Below are 21436 nucleotides of genomic sequence, written 5' to 3'. Positions count from 1 at the left end.
AAAAATACAATGGAGTTACAAGAATTCCAGCAACTGAGCTATTTCCCATTTAAAACTAATCTCTAAAATACTTTTGGAGAGTTTACATTTTTTTTAAAAAAAATCCTTCCTATGATTTAGCAAAAAAGAGTATTGCTGATGGAGAAATTCACAGCTGGTTGTTTACATAATCGTTTTCTGAATCCTTATCAGCCTGGGAACCAATTATTACATCAAGAGGCTATTTTCATAGCTTCATAGCTGCTCATAACTGGCATTAACTTATTCATTCTTGGTTTAGATCACCACTAGCTAATCCCAAGGAGCATATAATGCAGCCATTCTTGAAGAGTTTTCAAAAGTTTACATTAACGTGAACTAAGTCCACCAAGTGACTAATACATAGCAAGAACATGAGCATATCTGTGAAAGCTATTTTTTACATACAGTCACAAGTAAACAGCCAGAAGTAGATTAAGTTGTACTAAAACAAGGAATAGAAGGCAATTTCACATAGAGTGGGCAGAAGAAAAAGGCACAAGTCAACTTGAAAATAATAACAGAGTTGGAAGGGACCTTGCAGGTTTTCTAGTCCAACCAGGAGGTGACTCTATAGCATTCCAGTCAAATGGCTGTCCAGTCTCTTCTTGAAACTTGCTTCCTTCATTTCATTTTATTAAAAATGATTTGAATATTGATAGTATAAATATAGCTTGCATTTGTAACATAGCAGTGATTAGAGCTCTTTCATAATAGCTTCTTAGTTTTTCAACAATAAGATCTACTTTTCAGAAACTTCTGTATTCTGGTGGGCCTATTTAATTGTTTTAAGTTCAAATGTCATGAGATAAGTCTGAATCTTTTGAACTGCAACTTAACATATGGTCCTGATCCTTTGCCCTGATATTAATCTTTGTCCTGGCATTAATTAACTTGAGATTAATATCAGGTGCAAAGGAACAGGACCATTCAGTTGCAGTTCAGAAGACTTATTGCTCAAGCGTGTACAGAGGAATCTAGGCAACTAAAGTACAGTATTAAAATGGCACCAGATAATAATGGTCAATGGAATCCAAAAGGGATGGGACTTGAACCGTTTGTGACAATGCAATAACTCTAAGCTGATGACATGCTTAACTTTGCCTCACAGCTCTGCCTGCTCTTCTCCTACAATTGCAATTTTATTGCAATTTTGCATTTCCATTGCTTACAAATGAAAATGTATTTTACGTATGTATTTATTTAACTTATTTGCCATTTATCTCATTCTGGGCAGCTCACAACGGCTTAATAATAGTTAATATTTTATGAACAAGTATTAGAGTGCATAACATCAGACATGTTGCAGGAAGGAAAATCACAAAACTGGATCTCACTTATTTTGACCATGTCATGCAGAGGAAATTCACTGCAGAGAGCAATTATGTTTGGAAGAGTTAGTGGTAAAAGGAAACCAGGTTGACAAAGAACACAATGGCTGGACACCATCAAAGCTGACAACATCCAGATCATAGAACAACTCAAAGAAGCAGTGGAAGATTGAAGAGGCTTGGCCCATAGAACCACCAAGGGTTGGACACAACTGGATTGATATCATCATCAACAACAACAACTTCCTCATCCTCATCTTCATCATTATCATCATTATCATTATATGAGATATACATTTTATTTCTATCTTTGAATTTTGGCAAACAGTGAGACTGAATAAAAATAATTTTTGAACATTATCTTCACAAGTATAAGCTTTTTGATCCGTGCTTCTTCTTCCTACAATGTACTTTTTTCAAGATCTTTTCGAATTGGGGAACTGTCCTGAAAAATTCAGATTTGTTTTATCCATTGCCTTTGGAATGGCAAATCAGGTCAGCTTGTATTAAAACGTAGACCAGATATCTCCCTAAGCCCAAGTACACGTGCAAATGATAATACCATTTTAAAATGACATCACTGGCAACTTTCTCCGAGAGAGAGACATGTTATCAGGGTCAAGCAAAAATGGAGCATTTCTCAGAAAAAGAGGTTCTAGGAAGCTGTGATGATACTATGTATTTCTCAGCCTATGTATAATGCAGTATACATCCAGTATACATTGACCTCTTAATTTTCATTCTACAGTTGAAACTTTTTTTCAGATCATGGATTTGCCAATTATGCTGAAATAAAACCACCACCCTTACAGAATGGAGTTTTGCTGGGAGGTGTCCAGAGATTTCCCATTGTGTGAAAATGCTCTGGGGAATCAGATATTTTGTATTACTGAAATCAAAGAGGAAGGGGAAGGAGATACATGATCATCTCAAAGAGGAGTTCCCATCTCTTCTCGGACTTTGGGGAAACTTATTTCGCTACTAAATGAAGAAGCTGCAGCTGCAATGTTAGACAGTGAAAAGAGGCACTAGGGGTGACATGATAGCAATGTTTCAATATTTGAGGGGCTGCCACAACGAAGAAGGGATCAACCTATTTTCCAAAGTACCAAAAGGCAGGACAAGAAGCAATGGATAGAAACTAACCAAGGAGGGAAGCAACTAAGGAGAAATTTCCTGACAGAACAATTAACCAGTGGAACAACTTGCCTCCAGAAGTTGTGGGTGCTCTAAGGCTGGAGGTTTTTAAGAAGAGAGTGGACACTGTCTTGTCCGGAATGCTATAGGCCGGGTCTCCTGTTTCAGAAGGGAGTTGACCTGGAAGACCTCCAACTCTGTTGTTATTCTGTTGTTTTTCTACAGATGTTATTTCTGTGATAGTAACTCTCCACCACCAAGAAAAACTTGTTAAAGAACATAGTTTAGTTCTCTAATGTTCCTCCATCTGTCCTTTATTGTTTTGTGTGGAAAACCAGACTCCTTCCAAAATTTCTTCCTTCAGCAGAGAAGGGTTAAAGTGCAGGACGATTGTTACCTTTGGCTCCAACTGGCATTCACCAAGAGAAGTATTTTCCATTCAGGCCTGAGCCAAAGGTCTCCTATGGTTGCTCTGCTAATATTTCAGCAGGAACAAAGGAAATTGCCTGTTTGTCTACAAGCAACAGGCAAGATTGCATGCTTAACTCGACAAAATTCCTGTTTAGCACATTTGAGCTTCACCAGCCACCCCTTCTCTGCTCCTACAAGGTTGTCTCTTGTTAGAACCTACCAACTTATGTTTGTGTGCTGAGTGTAGGATGAAACTAAAGACAGATAGCTGCTTTGAACATCACCACAAAGAGCAGAAGAGATAAAGAATCTTGACCAAATTGTCTTTGGGGCAGATCTGTGAAGTGTGATGTTCAAAAGCAATGAAAACATATCTTATTGGATTCTGAGCTTGGTTATTTTCCAGCAGATATTTCTTGCAAGCCCAAAGAACATCAAGAACCTAACAGTTCCATCTTGAGTTATGTATGTTCTGTATTCTTCAAAGAATACACTGAAAGAACATGCTGAAAGTCAGGCTTCAGCTTCTTCAATTACAAGAATCTCAGACAAGATACCTGCCTGAGCCATAGGAAGATGAAAATAGCTAAGATGTCTTCTAATCCAGCATCATGATACCCACAGTGGAAATTATGTAGATGCCTCTGAGAAAGCCAAAGTAGGGCCTGAAGCCAATAGTTTGCTCTAACTGGAAGTAAAAGGTATTCAGTGAAAACTATATCTGTCTCTGGAGGCTTCCAGGACCATCATGACGAATATCTTTGATAGTCTTCTTCATGAATTTGCCTCATCAGAAGTTGTCTAAAGAAGAGGACCATACTACATCCTGTCTGTATTCCCCAATCCCTTGTGTCAATTGTGTGTTGTGGGGAAGATGAGGTTGTCCACTTTAAGTCCAAGTCAATATTGGTAGCCCTTTGTTGGCCTCCATATTAGATACTTCTATATTTTATCATGGTGCCCAATTCTTGCAGGTCCCGGAGAAGCTACATCTTGGAGGAATTGTTCTCTCCGTGTTTCTTGACTCTGCGGATTGCTACATACTAATAGTGCCACTGCCAGTCTCGAAATTCACCTTTCTGAGACAATACATCCTGTGATCTGCTCTTTCCCCAGTGGAAACCATGAAAACTCTGCTAGTTCTCATCTGTTTCTCTTGCCCGTCGTACAGCACAGGCTGCATCCATTTGTTCACACTCACAAAGGGTAATAGTGTAATAATGCCTAGGCTGTTAATCTTTGTAATCCCAGAATTATAAGCTTCACAATAGATGGAGTATATCTTTTTAGAGTGGAGGGGGAAATGTGGATATTATCCTGGGCTCACAGATGTGGGCGGAGGAGTCATTTCAAAAGACAGCTCATTATAGGAGCTGATTAAAGAGATTTATACATGTTATTCATGGCACTACAATTAACAAACTAGATCCCTATATCTTTTTTAGCATGTTTGGAGAGAACAGAAATGCACTGTCATTGGATTGAGGGAGAAGAAAGGACATATTAAGGTCATATTAGGCTCCTCTCTAATTTTTTGCCCATAATCCTCTGGGTCATAGATGTCTAAGAGTGGACAAGATCAAAAAAAGTCAAGATGCATAATAAAAAGTGATGGGGTTCCAATCATGTGATTGCAACCACCATTTTGGCTTTATGCTGATCACGCTGGATTCCACTGGCCAAAAGAGAAAGTAACTGTCACTAAAGCTTCCTAGTTGCCTCCTTCCTGTCTGAATGAGGAGTTCATACTTTGGTCCCCCTAATCCAAGTCCAACACACGAACTTGCTGCACTAAAATTCTCATTTCAGCTCCATCAAGCAGGATTTAACAACTCAGAGACCATATCTGTTCTCAAAACACCACTCGCTGTTTGCTGTTTGGACCTTGTTCTTTGCTTCTCAACTCAGAGTGGACAAAGCCAACTTGGTCTCTGAACCAGCTGAGGACTCCATGAGATACTTCCAGCCGGGGCCTGTTTATTTCCTTTGAAGCAGCTGTTTCAATTGGAATCTTTAAAGAACCTCCAGACTTCCGACTGAGCTGTCAATGTTTTTTGGTAGTTGTTTATGTGGAAGAAGTTTAACTCCTTGCAGGCAGATTAGCTGGGGTAATGCCTCATTCAAATCTGGCTGTAGTTCTCGGATTTTGGCCAGCTGATGTGAGACTAGGGCATTGTGAACTTCTGTCATTTAATGGGTAAAGCCCAAAAGTTCAAGGGCAGGTTCTGTTGAGGGGGTGGGGCTTTGCAGTCACCTGATAATGTCCTTTTGTTGCTGAATTACTTCCCCTCAATTCAGTAAATGCAACCTATCCTGTCTTTATGGACATTTTCAACATGGCCAGTGAAGAATTTGCTTACAATATTCATCAGTTCCAGAAGTTTGAAAAAATGAAGTCAAATCCATACAGGAAACATGCTTCATTATTTTCATAACTAAATGAAACCTTCATGTTTGATCAAATTCTGGGAACAACCCATAGTTATGGAATGTTTTTTTATGTTGTGCTGATGGATAAATTTCTGCAACAGAAGACAAATGTCAGCCTAGATGGCTCTCTGGTGTAATGAAGGATTGTTCTTATTATTTTGACTCACACTTTGTCTTTTATAACTTCTTCCATAGCTTAAGAGCTGAAGGAATACTATTCTATCTGAAAGCCTAAAGCTGATAGAAGAGAAAATTTGTAGCTCAGGACTGAACTGTGGGACTCTTGTTGTTCTCTGAGCTTGGTCGTTTTCTTGCAGACATTTCATGACCTAACTAAGTAGCATCATCAGTAGTAGATGAGAATGGAGGAGGAAGAATGGAGGAGGAATTGGAGTTGGAGTTGGAATTGGAGGAGGAGGAGGAGAATTGCAGGGTTCCTGGTGCTTTATGAGCTTGGTGGGGAGTTTTTTGGAGTCATTTCCTTACCAAACTAGGCAACATTAAAAATGCTTGAAGGGAGTAGGGTTTGCTCTTATTTTGATATACTAATGGCTTGCTCTGTCAGTGTTGGTGGAAGTGTTCCTTGATTAGGCTGTTATTTACTGTTAGCTTGCTTGTCTGGTAGTTCCTTGATTGGGGTATTATTTACTTCTTGACTGTTGCTCTAGTGCTGATCTTGGTGTTAATTTCTGCTCATATGGGTGTTGATTGCTGGTGGATTTTGGTCTTTTTTCTTGGGGAGGAAGGATTATAATGTGCTTCATATTCCAAAGCCTAAAGTCTTTGATTGTCAAGAATGCCTGACCCACTTCTGTAAAATCTCAAGATTCTCTCCATTACATAGTAAGTAGCATTTCTTATATGGTTTTCTAAACCTTGAGAAGCCCATAAACACTATTTTGGAATAAGAGAGGATATAAGCAACTCTAAAGAGCAAGTAACATCATCCCACATTGATTCAATCCATGCAATTCACTCTATTTGTGCAATCATGCCATGATGCATATGACACTATTGTGACTTTTGCTGGATATTCCACCATAGGGAAGATAAACATACAATATATATCTGACTACTTACTGGTTGTCTGCATGGTTGCAGGGCTCCCATTCCCAGTGTATGGAGGGAAGAGGCCATCCACTTGCTGTGCATTGAAGGCTGTGTTCTCTTCCTTTAGTGACCAGCTCAGTATTGGAAAAATCAATCTCCTTTTCATAAATGTGAGGTTTCTCTGAAGAGGAAGAAATCAATACAGCTAGATCAGCTTTCTTGAGAAAGAAGTCATAACTATATGTGAAGCAATAAAAGACAAATGTCACACCTGCTACAACTTAAACTCCTAATTAGAAACTATCCTTGGTTCCATTTGTTGAGAAAGATATAGTTTTATTAGAAGTCAAGTGTGTTGCAATAATGCATAGCCAGAACTGAGAATCACGTGCCAAAATCCCCAAGTTCAACATTTCGCTCCCTTAACTTTCTCCCATCGCTGATCAATCAGGTTCAAGCAAGACATTTTCAGAACAGTCAGTACAAGTGTAGGCTGGTATGCAGCCGGCTTCTTCTCCCAGCTGGGTGACCTTGAGGCAGCATCTTGGGGAAATTCAGTGGTTACTTTCGCTTTCTCTCATCCACCCTCCCCAGTGTTCATGGCAGATTGTCAATGCATGGTAGCAAAACACAAGGAAGCATAAGGTGGCAGCTGACAACAAGGATCTTCTTAAAAATCTATTCTTTAAGACCTGTGAACTTCAACTCCCCAGCCAATTCTGTGAGTTGGTCCATGAGTCTTAGAGATGCCAAGGTTGGGTACCCTTGGTCTAGATTATAAGATGGTCTTTTTCATGTGAGATCTTCAATATTTTTCCTCTGTGTGGGCACAATCTGCATCTCCCCTTCCCCAAATTTAAGGACTGATTCCTGCCCTCTTTTCATCTGCTACTGATTTGGAATAAAAACTATCCTCAACCTCTAGATTCAATATAGCCACCCATCTTAGTGGACTCTGGCCAGTTTACAAAACATAATTTTGTTAAGTGGTTAGATGGCCTAGAATATTGGTATTTGAACATAGATCTTTGTAACATTTATATTCTACTGTATGTTATTAATCTAGGTGAAATCTCAAAGGTGTTTTTTTCTCTAAAAGGCAACTGGACTGTATTTTCCTTGAGGAAGTTTTTCTCTTTCTTCCTCAAGGAAAAAAAAGGAAAAAAAACCCAGCCCAGTTGCCTTTTGAAGAAAAAAGCACCTTTGAGACAATCATGTCCTGAATGACTGAGAATTTCCACAAACATCTAGTTGAAATGTGAATATATATTGCTAGTCCTTGTATGACATGCCATACACTAAATAAAGAACAAAATATAAACTAATCCTAATGATATTATTATGGTCATACTAATGATATCAATACTAAATTAAAGCAATTAAAAACATAAACAAGACAGAAGGCAGACAGCTCAGACTAAACAATAATTAAAATAAAGCAGGATACACACACACCCTTAAACAACACAAATGCAAAACATGTTGGCCCTCCAGATGAGTTGAATTATAAACATAGATGCACACATCTGAACAGACCTGGTCTGCACTAAAATTTGCTCAGTATGTCTTTTGTGTGTGTTACAGATTCTGTTCTACAGAGAGTTGGAAAAAATAATCTGCATTCTTTCCTTTTTTGTGTGTGATTTGCATACTCTTTCCCCAAATCTGGGCTGTATTAAAACAAGTGACTCAAAATCCTTTTTGTAATGGATCAACAGGGTCATTTTTAAAAAATGTAAACTTAAAACTCAAACTTCTGTCACTAAGCAATGCCATCATTAATTGAACTGCTTCTAATTTGATAACCCTTTTAGCCATGGTCATTAAATGAATCACAGAGTAGATAAGCGAATCCAGCTCCCCCCATTAACTTTGCTTGCCGGAAGCCAGATGGAAAATTTGAAAATGGCGACCACAGGACCCTGGGATGCTGCAACCAACATAAACACAATCCCCTTACCAAGGGCCCAGATTTTAAGGGATGTTGCAACTGTTGTAAGTGAGAGGACCAATAAGAGGTTACATTTTCAGTGCCACCATAATTGAACACGGAATGGACATAAGTCAAGAAGTCCCTGTATTCTTTGTCAGCAGCTCTTTTGCAAGTTTGATAATAAAGAAAAAGATGAATTTTGGTGAGTGAATGAGTAAAATGCTGAACATTTTTGAGAGTGTTTCAGGCGATGATCAAAAATGTCCACTGCTCAGTAAAGAAACACATACAAGTAGTCCTCAACTTATAACAGTTCACTTAGGGATTGTTTGAAGTTTCAACAGTACTGAAAAAAGTGACTTATGACCATTCTTTACACTTATGGCCGTTGCAGCATTCCTGTAGACATATGATCAAAATCCAGATGCTTGGCAATTGGTTCATATTTATGACGGTTGCAGTGTCACGTGTTCATATTTTGCGATCTTCTGACTACTAAAGTCAATGGGGAAGTCAGATTCATTTAACAACTGTTACCAATTTAACTACTGCAGTGATTCACTTTAAAGATGTTGTAAAATGGGGCAAAACTCACTTAACAAATGTCTTACTTTGCAACATAAATTCTGGGCTCAATTGTGGTCGTAAGTCAAGGACTACCTATACTTTGCACACCAAAAGTGCAACTTGGAGCAACCTTGCTTAAAAGGTCACAAAGAAAAGAGTTTGATACGGAGAGGCAGTTTCTCTGCTCTTGCATCTCAACTCCCTTAGCCAGTCTGGAGGGACGTGAAGGTTTTGTCAAGATAATCTCATTCCAACTGCTTAGCACTACAAGCTTAGAAGGAGAGATTAAACATATCTAGCAAAGAGAAAATATCTTTTTTTATTTGGTGGTAGGAGTGAACAGTTAAATTCTCTGATTGTAATAATGGATTTTTGAATTCTTTGATTGTAATAATGGATTTTTTCACTTAGCACTCAATTAAAACAATGGCTTATATGAATTGCAGATGTGCTTTTCATTACCCAATTAATTTTTTAAATGTAGATTGCATTATTAAATATTATGTGAAACCTGAAATCAGACCTAATGAATTAGGGAATAAAGTAATCACTGCTGGAGAAACAAAAGAGCAATTATTTACTTTAACCTGGAAAGATAAAGCTATCAAATACACTGTTTTCTTTAAACATACACACACATTTGCACACATAGTTGCATGACTACATGATGATGGAGGAAGTTATAAAGACAGTCTAGGAACAAGCGATGAAAGGCAGGTCTTTGGGTCAAGAAAAGAAAGTTCTCTTTGGTTGATTGTTATTCAGAACAGATTGTCTGCAATAAATCTGCAATAAAAAGGTTACTATGGCAACCAAGTTTTCTAGCTACTTAGGTCTAATGTGCAATTAAATAGTAGCTGCCACAAAAAGGAACATTTTCAAAGTTGTCCACCCTCTGCATAGATTACTGCAAAAAATATGAAGTGACATTATCTGGCATAGCTTAACCATGTTTAAGACTGAATTCTTCTGTTCTTTCCTAAGCACTCCTTCAAACATAGTTGTTCATCATTGCCACTCACTAGCCAACTTGTCAACTGGCTATCTATGGCATAATTTCTTACATTTCATTCCAGTGAGGGTGTTCCAGCAGCCTTAAGCACCATGAAGCAACTATTTTGCAAGAAAAGTTAAAAAAAGACAATTAACTGCCCTTTTAGACCCATCACCCGAAAGTTCTGGCTTTCTTCTGTTTGATGACCCTGAGTGAAACAAATTATCATCATTCCTTTTTGCCCGGTACAGCCCATAAAGGTATAGCATGATGGAAAACCTCAAGTGAAGAGAGGAATGCAATCTTTCAGTTCTTAATTCAGCTGAAGACCCTTTGTATACATTCCAAGTCAACATACTTCTAAGCATGATGATTTTGCTGCCCCAACATATCTGAGGGACACCCATTTGAAGAAGTTGGCTTAGATGTTTACCAGGATGAGGAGTAAAGACTGAGTTGTTTGATTAAATCACATCTTGTGATGGAATCGAGTGAAGAGGCGAAAACCAGAGCAGTAAGAGGCAACTCAGCCCAGAGATCATGTGAGAGAAAGAGGATGAAGACAGCTCCTTCCTAATGGTTCCCAGGGTATATTGTTGATGCAAATTTTGTCTATAGGTGTGAAACAAGAAAGGGCTCAGCTTGAAAGAATTAACAGAACAGAAGAACAGAATTGGAAGGACCTTGGAGGTCTTCTAGTCCAACCCCCTACTCAGGCAGGAAACCCTATATCATTTCAGACAAATAGCTGTCTCTTCTTTAACAATTCCAGTGTTGGAACAACAACAACTTCTGGAGGCCAGTCGTTCCACTGATTAATTGTTCTAAATGTAAAGAAATTTCTCCTAGATTCCCTCAAGGTTCTCTCCTTGATTAGTTTCCATTCATTGCTTCTTGTCCTGCTTTCAGGTGCTTTGGAGAATAGCTTTTTTGTGGCAACACCTTAAATATTGGTACATTGCTATCATGTCAGTCCTAGTCCTTTTTAAAATTAAACTAGACATACCCAATTCCTCCAATTGTTCTTTGTATGTTTTAGCTTCCAACCTCCTAATTATCTTTGGTGCTCTTCTCTGCGCTCTTTCCAGAGTCTCAACATCTTTTTTACATCGTGATGACCACTTGGATGCAGTATTCTTGGTTTTACCGAAGCATTATAAAATGGTATTAACACTTCACCACATGTCATTCTTGCTTTTAAGCCTGACACACCTCACGAGACAGCTTCTTCTATCTAAATCAAAGCCCTGAACGTTTTGGAAGCCCTCTTCCTAAGGCCCCATTTCACAGAATCACAGACTACAAGGGCTGAAAGGGACCTTGGAGATCTTCTAGTCCAACCCCGTCCAAGGCAGGAGACCTTACATCATCCTGATCAAATGGTTGTCCGATCTTTTCTCGAAAATCTCCAGCGCTAGAGATCCCACAACCCCTGGAGGCAAGCTGTCCCACTGATTAATTTCAAACTTCTTTCAGAATCAGCTATGAATTATTAGAAAAAAGCAGATGAGGAACAGTTGTCCTGGGGTGGCTTTCAAATGTGAGCTGGATCGATGCTTCTCACAGGAGTCAGAATGCAAAGAGTTGGGGAGGGAGCTTTTGCTATTTTGATCCACTTGGATTTCCGTAAGAATTCGCAGAAGCAACCTTTCATGTTGTTTTTCTTAGCGTTTGTCCCCATTGTTGCAGCATCCACTTGTTTTGCACTGTACCCTGTTCTTTCAGCCAAACTCACTAGCAGATGATGTGACAAGGAGTTTTGTTCTTCAGCTGGATGCTGATCTAGGCTAAAATTTGGGAAAGCCTGGTCCAAAGTCACCCAGGTCCTTTCTGGGTCTAAGAGAGGCCTGGATCATGGATCTCTTTGCTCCTGACCTAATCACTTAACCATTTCAACACACTTAAAGCATCTAAAAAGCATCTTCCAATCCATGGAAGTTTGAACTGGAGACTTTTGTTAAACACATCTTTGTTATAACAAGTGAATAAAACCAGTAGAATGGCTTGCTTGAAAAAAGAGGTGGAATTCAACCAGTGGAACTTCAGAAGTTGTGGGAGCTCCATCACTGGAGGCTTTTAAGAAGAGACTGGACAGCCATTGGTCTGGAATGGTCTAGGCTTAAAGACCCCTAAGGAGTCTTCCAACTCATGATGTTGATGATGATGAAAATATCCTTTTCTCTAGTAGTCTGCATGTTCTCCTGGCTTTTCCAGGTAGAGAAATTCTTCCCTATTTCTAACTGTTTCTCATTCTACTCAATGAAAGAGAATTTTGAAGATTCTTCTAAAATGCCTTTCAAAGGAGGAGAGAATTTTTCTTCTCATCACAAATTCATGCAAAAGGTTGAAAAACTGTTTCTGTCCTGCATTGTGTCAGATCTGCAGGTGACCCACACTGAAACGTACAATTTTTCTCTCTTCTTTCCAGCTCATTGCCTTTGTATAAAGAACAAAAGAAAGTGGGTTTTTAAGCAGCTCCTTTTCAGTATGCACAATTGCACATGTGGCCACAATCCATGCCAAAATTTCTATATAACTTGAGTCAGACTTGAAATTAAGCATCTCTTGATGAATTTAATGAGACAAGGACTTCAAAACAAAGTTGTTGTTTTTTTTAAAATAAAAGCTTCTGTCTCGCCTAGACAAACATTCCTACCTAATTGGAAGGATCTGGAACTTACTAAAATGACACTCTTGGAAAAAAAAACACTAATGAGAGGTGAATTGGCAGGGAAGCTTCTGTTGACACCAGAGTTACACATTGCTACAAATAACCTGCTTTGTTTTTATATACACCACTTTAATTGCTCTGAAGTCTCACCCAGCCATTTAGTTCAAGCCCAATCTCTGAATTTCAAGCTTAGCAAAACAAATTTCAGAGCCACTTGATGAAATTCTGTTGACAGGCTCAAATGGTTGACTTGTTCCAATGCAATGTTTCCAATTGATTCAAAAAGTCAAGTTGATTATGTATGTTAGTTCAGCCCTGAATTGACTTGACAAAATGATCTTTTTGCCTTCCAAACTGCACCATTAATTTGAAGCATCCAATTCAGTAATTGATCTGAAACATCGTTCCAATTCAGAAAGATGATCTGATCTGATTAAATCACTTTAGAAGCTTGAACCAGTTCGAATATCAAATTGACCTCTGGTGTCATAATGATGCACAGCTTGTTCTTTTAGATGTAGGTCATCTGATAACTGCAATATGGGTGGATTCGCACATAGAAAAGAACAGCTACCGGATACATTGCAATTTGGAGTGAAATAGAGTAGAATTACAGCTACTTCCATGACAGAGGCACAATGGAAAACTTTCCTGTCCAGCATTGCAAGTCTGTGTGACTCAGTTCCTATTTCTTGATCCACCCATGCAAATCTTTTATTAAATACATACAAGAAATATGTGCAGCCCATGTTCATATGTAACAATAACTCTAAATCAGTTTTTTTACAAAGTATATGATGGTTTAATAAAAAGGCTCAATTCTGATTGTTAAGACAATGATAGTCCACCTGCATTGCAAACTTCACAATCCATTTCATTTAGTTAAAAGCTTGGGTGCAAATTGTCTCATGGTCTAATGAGCTGACTTCGTGGACACCCACTTGTTTGGTTGTGTATGGAATGGTATAGCAATAGCACTTAGATTTAGTGCTTTGCAGCCCTGTCTAAGCAGTTTAAACATGTTGCTCCCAACAATTGCCAAGTTTGGAAGGATGGAAGGCGGAGTCAACTTTGAGCTGGTCAGGATTGAACTGAATTAGCCTGCGATGCTGCATTCTAACCACTCCTCTTAGGGTCTCCTGCTTGAGCAGGGGGTTGGACTAGAAGATCTTGAAGGTCACTTCCAGCCATGTCATTCTAGTTCTATGAAATTCAACTCCCAGAATTCCCCAGATAAAATTTTTTGCCTTATGGTAAAAGAAGAATGTTTACTAAAAGGTTGACTCAGCCTTCCATCCTTCTGAGGTGGGTAAAATGAGGGCCCAGATTGTTGGGGGCCAGAGGCTGACTCTGTACACCGCTTAGAGACCAGGGATGGAAAGCACTGTGAAGAAATATATAAGACTAAATGCTGTTGCTATATTTAAAGCTTGGAGAATGGACAAATTTCACTATGTGGATAATTTGCATGGTTAAAGCAAACTTGAGTGGCATTTCCTAACTCTAGTTAAGCAGAGCATTATTTGCAAAAATATACACCCCTGTATTGGGAATTTCTTTTTTAGTTTAATCCTAAAATGACTACTAGAACCTATATTTTTTCTGCCTTGATACTCTGCTCTCTCAGGCAATTCTGTTAAGTCAAAGAAATCCTAACCATAACAACAATTAATATTGTCTGAAGCTTCACAGCACTACAGATCCTCACGATTAACATAGATAAGAACCTTTTACAACTGAAGTGATTAAAAAGAAGGGGAAAACTAATAAAAGGAAAGAGACGGCTCTGAAATAGAGATGCTGGATTCCAAATGCAGGGTGGAAGTAAGGAAGAATGCTGTTCACTACTCTTCTGGTTTGTAATTCCTTCCCAATGCAAACTAAATTTAATTTCATCAGAGTTTGATTAAATTTAATCATGACAGGCCAGGAAAGTGGAGATTCAAGAGAAACATAGTTTGGGACCAGAAATTGGCAATTCCCCCAAACAGCTGGCGAGTTTGGAGGGGAACAGAATTTTGGCACTCTGTTGATCAAATCAGTGAAGAGATAAATCATTAGAAGGTCTGTGGTTTATAATGACCACTTCAACATCTATCTTAAACAATATAAGTAGTCCTCAACTTATGACCCCAATTGGAAACAGAATGCACAACTGTTGTGATGCACTTGGCATGGGATCCATGCTCATTTTCCAACCCAAAATTATGAAATGCATCGTTTACATGCTCCTAGGTGTGGTGTATTGATTGTAAAGCATGCAAGTAGAACTGAAAACAGTACTCAAGACTGGTGCGTGAGTTCCTTAAATCAGGAGACATTAGCTTTTGCTGGTTTAGCTGGGAAGTTCACTTTCAGGTACCAACATAAAGGGAGGAGGTCCACCTATTCTCTAAAGCAGAGGACCCCAAACTTGGCAACTTAAAGACTTGTAGACTTCAACTCCTAGAATTCTCCAGCCAGCTATGCTAGTCTTAAAGTTGCCAGCTTAAGTTTTAAAGTTGCCAAGTTTGGGGACCCCTAATCTAAAGAGTCAACCTATTTTCCAAAGCACCTAAAGGCAGGATAAGAAGCAATGGACGGAAACTAATCAAGGAGAGAAGCAACATAGAACTAAGGAGAAATTTCCTAACAGTGAAAACAATTAACCAGTGGAACAGCTTGCCTCCAGAAGTTGTGGGTGTGCTCCAACACTAGAAGTTTTTAAGAAGAGAATGGACAACCATTTGTCTGAAATGGTATAGGATTTCCTGCCTAAGCAGGGGGTTGGACTAGAAGACCTCCTAGGTCCCTTCCAACTCTGTTATTCTGAATTTCCATTGCCAAGCAAGCTTGTTCTTAAGTGAGTCGTGTCCAATTTTACTACCTTTTTGCCATGGTTATTAAGCAAAGCACTACAGTTGAATCTCATCATTAAGTGCATCCAGCTTTCCCCACTGGACTTTGCTTGTCAGAAGTCAGCTGGCAAAATTGCAAAGAGTGATCACACAACCCTGCAACTGTCATAAGTGCAAGTCAGTTGCCAAGCCCCAGAATTTTAACCATGTGATCATGGAGATGCTGTGACAGCTGTAAGTGGGATGACCAGTTCTAAGTAACTTTTTTCAGTGCCATTATTAACTTGAAACAGTCACTCTTTTGTACGTCAAGGACTTTATCTGTATAGCAGTAACTCTGATGATTAAAGTAATAATAACTCCAAGTGCAGAATCCTGTAAAAATTATAAAACAAACAACAATTTCACCTAGCATAACTACATATGCTTCAGTATCTGAAAACTCTTCCATGGAACCCTAAGACTGCATCCCGGTGGTTTTATAGCATTTTATATGTACCCACGTGAAGAAATAATTTGTTAAGCTTGGATAAATGCAGCAGTCTTTCACTACTCAACTGCTTTGAAACTCATCAAATTTGGTATTCACTGCATTTTGATGTGAAAATTCTGTCCTGGTTCTCATCACTTGTTTGGTACTTAACACACAAGCCAGAACTTGCTGGTATCAGCTGCCTTATGGAAAAAATCTGTTTGGTGCTCATTGTTTTTGGTGCTCATTGCACCTCCCACAACCAATGAATGATGAGTACCAGGATACCACTGTGTTATACTTTTTTTCTGTTGGGACTGTAAATATGGGCAAATCTTACCTTTTTCCTCCTTCTTTTACTTTCAGGGGGACGTAAGTACAGGTAGTCCTCGACTTACAGCAGTTCATTTAGTGACCCTTCAAAGTTACAACGGCACTGAAAAAAGTGACCTATGACCACTGTAGCATCCCCACATGGTCACATGATTAAAATTTAAAGGCAAATGACTCATGTTTATGACGGTCACAGTGGTCTGGGGTCACATGATCCCCTTTTGCAACCTTCTGACAAGCAAAGTCAATGGAAAAGCCAGATTCAGCCAGTTTACAACAGTATTATTAGCTTAACAAGTGCAGTGATTTACTTAACGACTGTGGCAGGTTGTAAAATGGGGCCAAATTCACCTAACACTTTGCCACAGAAATTCTGGCCTCAACTACTTGTACTAGGAAAAGTTCCTTCTGTTCACCCAGACATATTTTTTTCATTTGCTCTCTTAGCATATTTGATATAAATTGAAATTCAGTCAATTCAGTTGGCTGAATTCATTAAATTTAACTAATAATCTTTATTGGCCATTGCAGAAGTTAATAATCTTAAATGACCATTGTGTTCTGACCGAGGCTTCCTAGACCATAATTACGCACACACTTATTTTAAATACAAGTCTTGTTTTATTGCAACGCTGGGAATTATTTTCATTCCCAGCCAGTAATGAATCTCACAGTTCCTCGAGATAAGCACCCACCCTTCTTTCCTGTGAAGTGCTGCCAATAACAGAAGTATCAAATGAACAAGAAAAAAACCCAACCAAAGTATAAAGAGCTTCAAGAATGAATCTGAATTGTACAAATGACTTTGCTTCCTGCAAAGGTTTCATCATCTTTGCCTGTCCTTTATACCTTATGGGAGGGGCAATCACCTCCCAGCCTTACTCCTGAGTCACCCCTTTTGTCTCAGCTGCTCTTGCCTTCTAGTAGCTCTGCGCACACGCGCACTGGGAACAGGCTCCCCTGGGTCCTCTGCCTTGCTGCTGCTGGACTCCAAAGGCTCCGGAGGCAGCACCCCACTCCCAGATGGTACTGGCCCCATTTCTGCATCGGACACAGGACCCTCATCTGAGTCCTCTCCAGACTCCTGGACTCATCCCCTTTCTTTCTCACTGTCCGATTCCACTGCCGTCTGCACAGGCTGCTGGTGAATCACAGCACATTGGAGAAATTTCAACAGGGAAAAGAATTGCTCAATGAAAAGAGAAATTTAAAAATCATGCTAAACCTGGACAAGGAGTGAATTGGAGCTAAGAAAAAAAATTAAAACTCATTTGACCATTCATCTCTCATGCTTTGGATGTCTCCTCACGTAGTCAAATATCTAAACCTTAGAAAATCTAAGATCATTTAAAAAACAAACAAAAATAAAGCTAGCTTCTATATCTCTCCAAAGGGAGGTTTCTGGGCTGAGAAATTAGTTTGTCCCTAAAATTACCAGATTTTATTACATTAACTGCCGAAAGCTGTGAAGTGCCTCCTATGAGTCTTATGACTATCACATTGTTGTTTGTTTCTTATTATTTATGCTGATTCCTTATTTAGTATCTAATAACTAATCACCGTGTTGTATTATGATTTACGATGATTGTATTTTATGATTATGATCATGATTTATCAGCTTCTACACCGGAGACAAATTCCTTGGGTGTCTAATCACACTTGGACAAATAAAGTATTCAGTTCCCTTCCCTTCCAGTCCAGTCCAACAAAATTTGCCATGTTTAGGGCCAAACCCTGTGCTTTGTTAGAGCCGATCCTAAGAGCAGGAAAAGGCCACTGAATAGCTAAAACCAGTTTGTATCATTTCATAAAATGGCCTAATAAATTTTCCAGACAGCTTTGTTGGAAATGCTGTTGCAGCATAAAAAGTCCCTGGAAAGATCTTTATAAAATTTCAGTTTATTTGTTTTAGGGTGAGAAGAAAATTTTCCTTGCTTCACTGTAAGTAGCTTTAAAGTCCCCTGTACTTGCTTTGTACTCTGGCCGGAATAACGATGTTCTCCCACGTTTCTCATTCTTGACTCCCCAGGCTATGTAGTCGCCAGCTGTTTGTTAAGATCACCCTTTGCTCTCTGTCTCTCTCTCACTCTCTCTTTCTCCACCCATCTCAAATACTTCAAGACATTTGCTCCATGAAGCTCTGGCTCTCCTCAGAAATCTCCTCCAAGAAAACACAAACAGTGCAAACCACCAACTTCTTGGAGGCTCCTGATGTGCAAATATGTAAAGGAAGAATGTATATATTCTAACCAGTGGATGACTGCTTGGAGCTTCACGAGGTCTCTACAGAAAACCAACAGGAGAAGCTGCTCTTGCCAGATTCATTACCACCAGTCTCCAGAGCAGGCTGGGAGTATGGGTGGCCTAGACAGAAAGCTTCTTTCTATGAGTGAGGAATAATTCTTGCAGTTTAATTCCTGAAAGGTCCAGAGGTTAGGTGGGAAAGGCATCGCTGGACTCTTCTGATGGTAAAAGGTTCACCTGGATCTGCTCACACATCCTAAGTCTGATCAAGTATGAACAGGGCAGTACATTTCAGCCCTACATGTCCTTTTTAAAATGTCCTTCTTTTCTTTCACAAGTTACCATGTCTCTACCAACTCCTAACCCTAACCCTAATGCTAATCTATCTGTAACCTTAATCCTTGCTCTTGTGGATCAGGATCAGGTCAAAATGGTGGGGTCTCTCCTGTTATTCTGCTATTTTTATGGTTAGTCGCTCAACCAGCTACATGTTTAGACTGAATTTTCATCCACATCCACAGAACATAGAATAATAGGCTTGGAAAGGACCTTAGAGGTCCAATGCTCTGCTTGAACAGGAGACCCTATACCAGGGGAATCCAAACTTGGCCACTTTAAGTCTTGTGGACTTCAACTCCCAGAATTCTGGCTGGAGAATTCTGGGAGTTGAAGTCCACAAGTCTTAAAGTGGCCAAGTTTGGAGACCTCTGCCCTATATTATTCCAGACAAATGGTTGTCCAGTCTCTTCTTAAGAGTCTCCAGTGAGGGAGCGCCTACAACTTCTGGAGGGAAGTTCTTCCACTGGTTCATTGTTCTGTCAGGAAATTTCTCCTTACTTCTAGGTTGGATATCTCTTGAATGATCTTAGACTAGATATACCTAGGTCCCTCAATTATTCATCAATATTAATAATATTGTAATAATATTGTGATGAAAAATTGTTCATCAATAATAACAATATTACTGTTATCGGTTTTAATTAGAATGCAGTATGGTAGGCAAACTCTGCCCACAGCCAGGCGTTTGATCCTGATGGACTCAAGGCATAGCCTTCCATCCTTCTGAGTTCAATAAAATGAGGATGCGGATTGTTGGGGACAAGATGCCAACTCTGTAAACTGCTTAGAGAGGGCTATAAAGCACTATGAAGCAATATGTAAGTAAGTGTTATTGCTGTTGCTATATTGCTGTTGCTGTTGCTGTTGCAACATTTTCCAAAACTTTCTCAATTTGATTATTATAGTCAGTTTGGGAGATTTTGCTGCAGCCATTGACCAAATGGTCAATTGTTTCATCTTTTTCACTACAAAAGTGACATTTTACTCTTGTTAATTATGAATTAGTTGACAAAGCTTGTTTCTGACCTTATTATTATTAGATGTTTCTGAGTTAGTGTTGACTCCTGACAACCGCCCAGACACATCTTGGCAATTTTCTTTGCAAGTTTTCAGAAGGTTTTCAGAACTGCCCCCTTCCCAGGGCTGAGAAAGGAGAACGGCTCAAGGCCACCTGTGGGTGACTTCATGCCTAAGGGGAGAACAAAACTCAAACTCTCCTGCTTTCTAGTCTGGTGCCTTTCACCACAGCACTAAACTGGCGGTAAATTTGTTTGGACCTATTGGCAAACTTTCTTGAACACCCTGATTAAGTATTGCTCATCTTATCTCATCTTACGCATGGTTTATAGTCTGGATATTTAACATGATATTTGCACAATAGCTGTAAATATTATTTGCATGATATTTGCATGACATTTCAAATTGATGGCCCTTAGCCATGGTGAAGTATGAATGAAATTGTTTCTGGCAGTTAGCATACAGAAACAATTAGTTTCTAGTTTATTATATGCAACTGCAATCAGTATATGTCAGCTTTTGCTATATAAGATAAGGAGGCTTTGGACAAGGATCAAATTATCATCATTATAATAAAAAGGCTCATCCAATGAAGCTGACTGGAAGGAGCTGTAGAACAAAAATTCTTTCTAAATTACAGAATCGACCTGTGGGGTTTGTTGTCACAAGTTGCTATATTGGCTACTTACTTTTCATGACTTTAAAGGGGAGTGGATTTTTTTAAAAAGAGGATGGATCTACCAAGGGAGCCCCTTTGATGTAGTGGTTAAGGCATCAGGCTAGAAACCAGGAAACTGAATTCTAGATCCACCCATGAAGCTGACTGGGTGATCCTGGTCCAGTTATTTTCTCTCAGCCCTAAGAAGGAGGCATTGCCAGTATCTAGGTGGGCCATGAATCATCATCATCATCATTTTATTGATATTGCTGTACCAGGAGATACCAGACTCAAACAAAAAGAACTGGATAAAATCACTTAGGATGCTGGCAGCAACCCGTATCAACCATTAGCACCAGTCACTGGTATTTGTGATAATTTTTAAATGTTCAGTTGACTGAATTTCATGTTTAATGAATAAAAGAGAAATAATAATAATAATAGAAGAAGAAGAAGAAGAAGAAGAAGAAGAAGAAGAAGAAGAAGAAGAAGAAGAAGAAGAAGAAGAAGAAGAAGAAGAAGAAGAAGAAGAAGAAGAAGAAGAAAACAAAAAAAGACCTACAAATAGAAATAGAACAACTATGCCAAAGACAAGCAAAGGTAGTACCAATAGTCATAGGCGCCTTGGGTGCAAGATAACTGGAGCATCACTTGAACACCACAGGCACTGACAAATTTGCCATCAGTCAATTGCAGACGGCAGTTTTACTTGGAACAGCTTCCATCCTGTGGCGATATCTGTAACACCATCAAACATCCAGATTTGTCTATCCCAGATCCTTGATAAGGATTCAGTTAGTAGACAAAAATGCCAAACCCAGTCTGAACACCTGGCTGACTATGCAAATAATAATAATAATAATAATAATAATAATAATAATAATAATAATAATAATAATAATAATAATAATAATATAAAATATATAAAATGTATAAAATATATAAAATATATAATAATATAATCGCTCAGACTGACTACAAACAACATCACAAC

The 21436-nt window shown here is 38.9% G+C and overlaps 1 protein-coding gene across 4 annotated transcripts in view; it reads right to left on the bottom strand.

Moving 5' to 3' along the window:
• The window catches only part of LOC113419295 (vascular endothelial growth factor receptor kdr-like), a 188611-nt gene that overhangs the window by 71999 nt on the left and 95176 nt on the right, over nucleotides 1-21436 (bottom strand). For all 4 annotated transcript variants that reach the window (XM_087971965.1, XM_087971967.1, XM_087971964.1 and 1 more), the window contains exon 10: nucleotides 6408-6558. In XM_087971965.1, the coding sequence (XP_087828091.1) occupies nucleotides 6408-6558 (151 nt within the window). The remainder of the gene's footprint in view (nucleotides 1-6407; nucleotides 6559-21436) is intronic.

The sequence above is a fragment of the Notechis scutatus genome, chromosome 10 (assembly GCF_049901735.1).
Source record: "Notechis scutatus isolate UNSWTSFEM ecotype Mainland chromosome 10, rNotScu1.2, whole genome shotgun sequence".
In the NCBI taxonomy this organism is placed as follows: Eukaryota; Metazoa; Chordata; class Lepidosauria; order Squamata; family Elapidae; genus Notechis; species Notechis scutatus.
This window is presented reverse-complemented; position numbering and strand designations above follow the sequence as displayed.